Genomic DNA, 9,932 nt, shown 5'->3' with positions numbered 1-9,932 from the left:
TTCACGGTCACGCAACCGCCAACAGCCCCGTTAACCAACAGCCGCACCAGGATGATGATGATGATTATGATCAGCAGCAGCATTTGTACCTATTTGGCAGGTCCGCCGCCGTAGAAAGGGAGTGTCGTATCGCGGGGGTGATGCGGAGGTTGATGAAGCGAAGGTGGACGCACAAACATACAAACTTATACAAACTTACAGACATCGTTTGGGGGTATCTATCTTTCGCCTCGGTGAAGTTACCGACCACCCACAAGCGTGTGCCATCCGCGCCAGTTAATGTCCACGACCATGAATACATACATACATACGCTTCTTCCCCAACCCCCCAGGCTGCTCCCCAACGCCAGTCTGGAGCGAGTTGAGACCCCCTTGGTCGCCAGGCTCTTCGCCGCCCTCGACCACCACCTCCGCACATCCAAGACAAGGCTGGAGCAAGTATGGGCACATGCAATCACAAATATGGGCGCACCGCCACCACCACCGCCACCACCACCACCACCACCACCACCACCATCACGTCCTTCCCATTCCCGTTCCTTGGCGCCGCCTCCGTCGCATCCGCCACCGCCCGCGGACGCCGCAGCACTGGCCCGCTTCCTGCGCCCCTTGCTGCCCGGTCTGAGCGCGAATGAGGTGATCTACCTGGCCACGTTGTTTGATCTGGACGGAGATGGTCTCGTGTTTCCCGACGACGTGGTGATGGGGTTCGAGGAGATCGGCACCACCTTGGACACCCCGGCTAGCAAGGTAAGGGGAGAGGGGAGGGGGGACCTGCACGATATCGGTGCACCGCTCGTGGCTTAGTCCCTTTACGCAAACACACATACAGACACACACGCCGACCCGCCCCACCTCCTCGCCGTCACGCAGCTAAACGCCCAGGCCTACAAGCTACTTGCGCGCGTGGCGGGTGTCGTACTGGGGGACTACGAGGAGAGCTACCTGGCGTTTGTGCGGTACAGCGGCCTGCTGCGGCGCAAGGGCCGAAGACGAGGGGGGAGGAAGGCGGCGAAAAAGGAGAAGGACGGGAAAGATAAGCGCGATAAGGAAAAGAAAGAGGAGGGTGGGGAAGCCAAGATGAAGAAGAACGAGAAAGAAAAAAAGGATAAGGGAAAGGGAAAGGAAAAGAACAAAGGAAAGGAGGGGGAGAAGAAGAAGAAGAAGAAGAAGAAGGACAAAAAAGAGAGGGAAAAGCTCGGAGGGGGAGGAGGAGGTCCGACAGGAAGCGAAGGCGGCAGCAGTGCCGCCCAGACTGTTAGCAGCGAGGGCGGAGTCGGCCAACACCAAGACCACCACCATAGGCACCACAGCAGCAGCAGCAGTTCTAGCAGTTCTAGCAGCTCCAGCAGTAGCACTGATTTCAGCGACACGGAGGACGAGATGGGGGTTTCGGAGCTGCATGGAAATGTGCAGCTGACTCAGCCGCAGTTGGCCAGGTGGGTCGTGGCTAGCTGGCCGGCTGGTCGTGGGTCAGGTGGTTGGGTAGATAAGGTCGTTTCTGGTTGATGGCGGTTAGATGGTGGTTGATTGTAGTCATCAGTGGTCGATAATGGGTTAGGTGATGGTGCGGTTGGGTGGCTCGAGTAGTGGTGTGTGGGGAGAAGAGTATGGGGGAGGGGTAGCGAGCGCGGAGTGGACTTTAGCAAGGTCTTTGTGAAAAAGGGGAAGTGAAGCTGGGTTGGGGGGAGGGGGGCAGGTGGAGGGGAGGGGGCAACGTGCCGTGTTTGCCACACACACCAACACACCCACAGCCTTGTGTGTACTACCTTCGGCATTTACCTCGTCGCGGCTCCGGCTTCTGTGCTCAATAAAAGCCCCCTTGATTCACATCCTCGCCTCAGGTTTCTAAGCCACCTGACCAACCACACGGCCTCACCTGCCGACATCGGCGCCCTCGTTACTTACCTCAACATCAAGCTCGCCGCCGCCGACGGCGGCGGTGGCGGCGGCGCTGCCGCCACCGCGCCGGGACCAAAACAACCATACGGAAACCCGTACGGCAACCCGCTGCAGTACCAGCGGCGGACAGCGCAGGCGGCGGCTGGGGGCGCTGATGCCGCCGGCGCTGATGTAGTTCATCCACCGCCGCCGCCGCCACCGATGTACGACTGGCCGTTTTTGGTTGGTATCTTGCGTGGCGCAGAGACGTCGCTGCCTGTGGATCGACGGCAGCCCGCAAGTCCGCGCAACGTTCGACGTACGACAAGGGAGCAACGGGAGAGGGAGCTTCGGCGGCAGCAGAAGCAGCAGCGGCGGGAGGGCAGGGCGGCGGCGAGGGCGGCGGCAAAGGCAGCGGCGGCGGCGGCGGAGCGAGGTGCTGCCGCTGCCGAGACGGAGGCGGAGGACGACGAGGCAGAATGGTGGAGTGGGCACGCAAGAGGACGGTGAGGATATGCCGTACATTTGCGTGCATAGATGTGTTTTGGTATTTTACTCTGAACACCATAAAATTGCAGGAGAACAAAAAACCTAAGAATTCTAAACATACATTTTTCATCAATATATTCTCGAAGTCACACGTGATGTGTTGCAAAATGGTTTTGAATGGGCGGCATTTTGCGGAGGCGGATTGGCGAGAGCAGGAGCGGCAGTTGTGGTGGGGCGTTGTGCTGGTCCCCGCTACAGCGCGCCTGCCCAGAGCTCACAGGCATAACCACTAACCACTAACCGAAAAAGGAGTTGGTCCCTGAAAGTAAATCTTCTTCTTCTTCTTCGCAAGGGGACGACTCGCACTGCTGTGTGTGTATCGGGAGGTAACGGAATCAATACAATGCCCCCCAAAAGAACCCCATCCCATCTCCCAAAATTCCCCTCTGGAAGCCCTTTTCAGTAAATTGTTGCCCTGCCATCTTTCACATCGCCACCCGGGCCCTGTCGGCAGGTCCTCACCCCTGCGGGAGGCCGCTCTCACACAGCCCCCGGGGCCCCACCCTGACCGCCGCATCGTCGAGCTCCGTTTCCACATCCACACAGACGGCAGGACCTTCCTGCTGGATCCCGTCACGGGGCTGCTGTACACCGCTTCCGCGTACATCCTGGCGACGGCGGCCGCGGTGGCGGAGGCGGCGGGGGTGGCACCGCCGCCACTGCCGCGCGGCGGCGTGCGGTTGCATGCGCCGCCGCCGCCTGCGGTTTCGCCGCGACTACTGGGTGCTGACGGCGGAGCAGGCGGCGGCGGCGGCGGCGGCGGAGTAATGGAAGAAGGTGCGGATTGGGATGGGAAGGGTATATATTGTGTGCGGGGTGGGAAACCTGGTGAAATGGTTTGCGTACGTATATTAGAAACACACCGCAGCTGTGCACAGAAAACAAAGACATATATACACACATATATATATAGATACTCATATACATACATCTATAGACAGATATATGTATATGTGTTGCTGGCCACTCGAAGCAAGGCCAATCGAAGCAAGGCCAATCGAAGCAAGTAGAGCTTATGTGGGCCGGTATCATGGTGCGAACAGCGGACTCAGAGGGGGCTCATGCCGCTTCATGCCGCGGAGGACGAAACGCATGTGAGTGCAGTTTTGGACTGCCCTGCGCTTACAGCACATGCAGGGGCACTCTGTCGGGTATCAGGTGGGTCATACTATGGAGGATGTGGTGATGGTAGCGGTTGACGTTGGCTGAAGTTGGCGAACCTTATCCACAGTACCTGTGGCTGCAGAGGGCCTCGAACGCCGGGTGGTAGTCTCACTGCTAGAGAGCATTGCTGTCCGGATAGTGCGGTTAGTTTGGTACAAAGCCCCCCTTACGAGCAATAAGGTATATTAAATGCTGTGGAATTCTTTCTTTTTCTTGTGCGTCTTTATTACGATATCTGTCTATGTCGGACACAGCCTTCGGTTCCCCATCAGGGCTCCAGAAAGGGGTCCTCTTGTTGCAACCCCATGATGGGTGGTAATGCTCATCAATGTGTGTAAGTATGTATGTATGTACGTTGATGTATCGCCGCATCAGGGCCCTTCTTCGCGTCGGCCGGCGGCACCGCGCCTCTGCCGCAACCGCCGCCAGCGCTGCTACTGCTGCCGTACCCGGACCTGGCGGGCAAGTTGCAGTACCCTGACAACCGGCTGCTGCCCTGTCAGAGCAGTAGCGGTGTCGTACTGGTGTGTAGCGCCCTGGAGAGGTTGGTTTCGGAGGAGGCACGTGCGGCGGCGCTGTACAAAGTACTGGACAGGTGGGGGTCTACCTTTTGCTTGCGTTCGTTCGTATGTATGATGTCTGGGACAGGGGGGTCATATCTTTACCCTATGTATGTGTGAATGTATGTATGTTGTTACAGGGTGTATAGCTTCACCAGCGGCCCCCTTTCCCGAGGCAGTTCCCTGCTCTCCCCTGCGAGAGGGGCACCCTAATCCATTCACCCCATCCGATTTCAGAATGTATTCGTTGGGTTCAGCAACTCACCACCAGCATCCAACCAAATCTAGCAGATCAACGGCGCCACAACTTAGTTCCTGGTCAGCTCGCAAGTATGAATGTATGTATGTGCGTGTGCGTGTGTGTATGTGTGTCCGTGTGCCGTTGTCTAGCCCACCCGTCTGTCTGTTTGTCTGTGTGTTTGCTTAGGGTACTGAAGGCCCACATATACACACACCCGCACACCCACACCCGCACACCCACACCCGCACGCAGGGACGGTCGCGGTCTGGACCCTCCTCAGCTGCAGCAGCTCATCACCTCCTGCGCCAGCCTCACCGCCAGCGAGGTGGCCTTCGCTGCAGCCGTCCTGGACCGCCGGGACACGGGGCGGATCACGTGGGGGGAGATCAGGGAGGCCACGCAGACGGTAGGGGTGGGGGTGGGGGTGGGGGCCGAGGGGTGGGGGGCGAGGGATGGGGGGCCGAGGGGCCGAGGGGTGCCGGCGCATTGCGGCGGGGAGAGGGGAGGTGGCTGCGGGGGGATGGGAGGGGGTGGGAGGGGGAAGCTTCTTCTTGGGGCGAGTGGGTTTATTGGGGATACGCCCGTGCTAAGAAGAAGAGCGGGGACTGGGGAAAGGAGGGAAAGGAGGTGCGAACGTTAAGGGGCACCAGGGCTGATAGGAGGACGGGGAGGGGGACGGGAAGGAAGGGGAGTGTGTGGGTTCGTCTCGTAGGTTCGCCTTGTTTGGAAACTGAAGGTCCTTTCCATATACCAGTGCCAATACCTCCAAAAAAAGCCCTTGCTCAACCATCTCAACCATCTCAACCATCTCAACCACCCCAACCACCCCAACCACCCCAACCATCCACCGAACCCCAACTCCATACCAGGTGCACTACACGGCCACGGCCCTGGGCCTGTCCTCTGCCGTACAGAGTTCCTCCCCGCCTGTAACCCTCACACTGACTCGCGTGGAGGCGCGAGCTCTAGATGTACTGCACCGTACGGCACAAGTCCTTCAGCGGGAATGGCGGCTGTTGTGGTTACTGGTGGCCAAGGCGGGGCCGGCCGGGTGGGTGCAGAGCTGGGCGGTGTGTATGCGAATAATCAAATAAACCATTAATTACATAAATTTGTGTTGTATATATATGTGCGTGCTTATATTATATGACGTATATGTGTGCGTATGGGGGAGAGGAATTACCGTTTTCCCTCCCAACCAGCATCACCGCTTTCATCGTCACCTCCGCTACTGCCGTAACCATGTACAGGGTTGCCATAACTGCTTGCCGTACATGCGAGATATCTGGAACATCCATCGTGTGTGCATGATCCCGGGGCGGCCACGCCACCATCAGGGCCATGACGTATCCGTATCCGTATCCGTATGTATGTCCATGTATATATATGTATGTATGTATGTATATATATGTATGTATGTATGTATATATGTATGTATGTATGCGCGTGAGCTTGCAGGACCGGCCTGCTGGATCGCGACGGCGCCGCGTCAGTGCTTCGCCAGGTGCTACAGCCGTACTTGCAGCCGCACGAAATCCGAATAGCTACAGCCTATCTCGCCATGATGACCCCAGACAAGGACGGCAACGTCACCGCGGACGAAGTCGTACAGCTGCTGCGTGTACTACCCATGCGGCTACGATTGCCATACAGTGACGTCACATCTGCAGCGGCCGCGCCGGTGGCAGCGGCGGCGGCGGCGGCTGCAGCAGGGCGGGAGATTATTTTTGCCGCTGGCTTTGGCGGGCCTGTGGCGGCGAACGGTACGCTACCGCCGTTAGTGGCGGGCCGTGGCGTCAGCGCGGCAGGCGGCGGCGGCGGCATCAGCTCGCCGTACAATCGGAAGGTCCGCTACCCGACGGGGCCGACGGACGCTGAGCCGGAGCTGCTGTACGGCCAAAATGACGGGGCCGTTTATCCGGACCGCAACATGCCGTATGATCCGGACTGGGGATCTGGACCGTACGGCAGGGAGGCGGCAGCAATGGCGACGGCGCCGCCGCCGCCGCGGCGCCGCCTGCCAGATCCCCTGCGCAGCGGATCCTTGGCGGCCGCCACCGCCGCCACCGTCGCCGCTGCAGAGAAGCAGCGTGCGCAGGAGGCGGCGGGGCACTACGGGCTGTACGACGACACCCATCCTGACCTGTACGTTGACGCCAAGGCGCCGTTGCAGGGTGCAGCACGCCGGAAGCCGTCCCGACGGCCCGACGGCGTCGCCGCCGCTGCCGCTGCGGACCCCTTCCCACTGCAGCCTCAGCGGCAACTCCGACCGCCGGCAGCGGCGGCGGCGGCGCAGCGGCTGGCGGCGCGTGACTCCGCCGTCGCCGCAGCCTCCGCCGTCGGGCCGTCCATATCGCTACAGGAAGAGGCGGATCTACTGGACCAGCTGAGGGGAAGGCCAACAAGGAGGCTGCAGCTTGGCGGCGGCGCCGCTGGCGGCAGCGGCTCAGGAGCAGGGTACGTATGTATGTACAAGTGGGGTTGGCCGTAGCACGCAGGCACGAAGACGCAACCGCGCAGCACCACGAACGTTACGCATACGGCATGGCAGCTGCAGCCCTCGAACAAACGTCTCCCCCCCCACACACACACACCCTTTGTGACATGCCCATGCATGCAGGTACGACACCAGCACACAGTACGGCCTGATGACGGATTCATACCCGTCGTCGGCCCGCGGAAACGCGCTTAGCGGTGGTCCGCCTGGAGGCAGCGGTGCAGGCCGTAATCGCCGCGCCACTGGCGAGCCTCCCGCCGAGCTCGAGGATTCTCTGGCGATGACGGAGCCGCCGCCGCCACCGCCACTGCCCGCACTGCCTGTTGGCTTCACTCAGCGCCTACCCGACATGCCCTTCGTTGGACCGTCGCCACGGTTACCCGATGACTCACCGAGGCAGCCGACGCGACCCGTGGGTCCGCCGCGGAGGCTGACGGATACGGCCGCCGCCGGCGGTAGGAGCGTGTACGACTCGGAGGACCAAGCACTAGCCGAGCGTCCGTCGACGCTGCTCATGTCGCCCGCTGTCGGCGGCGGCAGGGCGGCGGAGGTTCTGAGCTTCCTTGATGGGGACAGCAGCGGCGGCGGAAGTGCCGGCAGTGTTGACGGCGGTGGCGGCGGTGGCGGCGGCGGTGGCGGTGGCGGCTTTAGCCGGCGCCGAGCTGCACATGTCGGCGATTCTCTGCGGGATGATGTCACCGCAGGCGCGTTTGACCCGTACGGCATGCCTGACGACGACCTGGTCAATGCCGGCTCAGTGCCGTCATCTCGTCCTATGACGGCGGCGACACTGGCGCGGAACAGCACCGCCGACGTGCCGCGCCTGGCGTCGCCGGCGCTGGAGTCTCTGTTGGGCCCTGCGCGATCCGGCGGAACCCATTTAGGCGCAGAGGCATCAGCAGGCGCCGCTGGCGACGACGATGATCCGTACGACACGTACGGCACGGGAGGCCTAGAGTCTCGCAAACTCGGCCGCCGGCCTAGCGCGCGGCTGAACCCCGTGCGACTGAGTGAGGCCACGGCCGTGTCCAGCGCTAGCGGCCCTGCCTTGTTCACGTCCTTCGGCGATGGCTTCCGTGACAGGTCCGACGGCGCGGCTGCGGCAACAGTAGCGGGGTCGGGCAGCGCTGGCCGTAACAGCAGCGGCAGCGGCGGCCACAGCGGCGGCAGTGGCGGCAGCGGCGGCAGCGGCGACGGTATGCCTCCTGCATCGCTGTTGCCACCGCCGTCGTTCCGAACAGGCGGCGTGAAGGGGACGCCGCCATCACGGAGTCGGCTGGCCAAGTCCAGCGGCCGGCCCTCCGCAGACGTGGCAGAAGAGGAATACGACGAGTATGACGGAGGGGATCTGTATGCGGAGGACGACAGCGCCGCCGGGGGTGAGATATCAGCCCTGGTGTCGTCGCCAAACGGCGGCGGCGGCGGCAACCCTGGCGACGGGGGCATCCTCGGCGGGGGCGGCAGTAGCATGTTTAACGCCAGCATCCGCTCCCAGACTGGAGCGTCGCCGCTAGGGACGAGCATCCGTTCCGTTGGCGGCGCGGCGGACCGGTACCACAGCACTGGACGCCGAACACTCACAGGGGGCGGCGGCATCCCTGCCGCCGCCGCCGCCACCGCCGCCGCCGACAGCGACAGCAGCAGCACCGGCTCTACATCCTCCGTGAGAGGCACTGCCGTCGGCGGCGGACCAGATTCGTACGGCTTGTATGCAGATGAAGGGGAAGATCAGGGCCGGCAGAGCCCCGACGGGGCGGGCGGCGGCAGGGAAGCAGCTCGCCGTGGCGGCGACAGTGATGACGACGAGTACGGCATTGGGGATGAGGACGGTGCGGCGGGGCAGATAGAATATGATGAAGCGGAGCTGGAGGCTGTCGACGGTGGCGAGGATGAATTTTGATGGCTCCTAATGCGATATTTCTATTTGTGCTCCATTTGGTGTTGTCATCATCGCCGTCTCTGATGCAGCAGGCACGCTTCGCAGCAATGGGCTGCTTGCCGCTGTTTCATGAACTTGTTTGTCTTGATCTCTTATCAACGTATGGCGACACATGTAGAGGTGTTGCGGCACGTGCTGGCATGTGGTGCGGACATGTGCGTTCACAACCTCATGTGCGACCCAGACCTGTCCCGCATAAAACAGAGATCTTGTTGACGGTCCATTGCAAACCACTCTTCTTTTTTCGTGAGCCAGTCCTTCATATCACGATGCGGGAGGCAGTTGACCAGGGGGGCCCCTGCAGGGGGGGATCGGGGGGGTGGGATCCCTGGCGGCCGTTGCGGCTTCTGTCGCTGCGACGACTTGCTAACGAGTCATGTGATTGTTGTTGCTTTACTTCAGAGGCGGTCACATCGCGCAGTGAAATGTAAATATTACCGTGCGACCCTTTTCCTTTCTTCCCCTCCGCCTCTTCTCCAGAAGGCACTGCATCCCGGGCCGCCCGCCCAACCACCCAGCACCTGTGCCAACCACCACTTACCAAATCACCCCAAATCGCAATCAAAGGCATCGCAGACATCATCATCATCATCAGCAGCAGCAGCAGCAGCAGCAGCAATGCCTCCCCCAGCTCCTCCCCCATTTGCCTACAGGACCCCCAGCCCCTTTCCAATCAGACTCTGTGGAGGTATCTTGAAATGTGTCGCCATAAAGTGGAGGTTGGTTAGGAGAGTGATGTCAAGAGCCCGTAGAATTAAGCGGTGGTGTAGTGGCGAAGGGCGGCTAGGTGGTGGTGGTCGGCTAGAACTGACTACAGACAACGAGGGCATTTAAAGTCCCTTCTAGATAGAACCTAAATATCATTTTTCAAGTCCTGGGCTAGCGGACACAGCAGGCGGTCATCATGCTACCGCTGCCTGTGCGATGCAACGACAAGCACAGGTGCCCCCGGCAGTGTGCTTTTAAAACAATGCTTTTAAAAACGTGCGTTAGGATGGAGCATCGCCGAAATATGTGTATGTGTGTGTCTCTTGCAGCGGTGTGCGTGTGTGAATGTGCATGATGTATTCGTTACATATCGATCCGGGCCTGACGCTGGCC

The 9,932-nt window shown here is 60.8% G+C and overlaps 1 protein-coding gene across 1 annotated transcript in view; it reads left to right on the top strand.

Annotated features, from left to right (window-relative positions):
* VOLCADRAFT_116503 (uncharacterized protein) overlaps positions 1-8,792 on the top strand; it is a gene marked incomplete at both ends in the record, with an annotated part of 16,831 nt that extends 8,039 nt beyond the window's left edge. The window contains 10 exons of the mRNA XM_002947704.1: positions 333-750; positions 874-1,439; positions 1,845-2,387; positions 2,885-3,207; positions 4,024-4,189; positions 4,648-4,801; positions 5,310-5,446; positions 5,854-6,047; positions 6,084-6,852; positions 7,016-8,792. Coding sequence (XP_002947750.1) covers positions 333-750; positions 874-1,439; positions 1,845-2,387; positions 2,885-3,207; positions 4,024-4,189; positions 4,648-4,801; positions 5,310-5,446; positions 5,854-6,047; positions 6,084-6,852; positions 7,016-8,792 — 5,047 coding nt within the window. The remainder of the gene's footprint in view (positions 1-332; positions 751-873; positions 1,440-1,844; positions 2,388-2,884; positions 3,208-4,023; positions 4,190-4,647; positions 4,802-5,309; positions 5,447-5,853; positions 6,048-6,083; positions 6,853-7,015) is intronic.
* Between the last annotated feature and the right edge of the window lie 1,140 nt (positions 8,793-9,932).

The sequence above is a fragment of the Volvox carteri genome, assembly GCF_000143455.1.
Source record: "Volvox carteri f. nagariensis unplaced genomic scaffold VOLCAscaffold_7, whole genome shotgun sequence".
Lineage (NCBI taxonomy): Eukaryota > Viridiplantae > Chlorophyta > Chlorophyceae > Chlamydomonadales > Volvocaceae > Volvox > Volvox carteri.
Note: the sequence above shows the minus strand (reverse complement) of the source record. Positions and strands in the feature narration are given on the sequence as shown.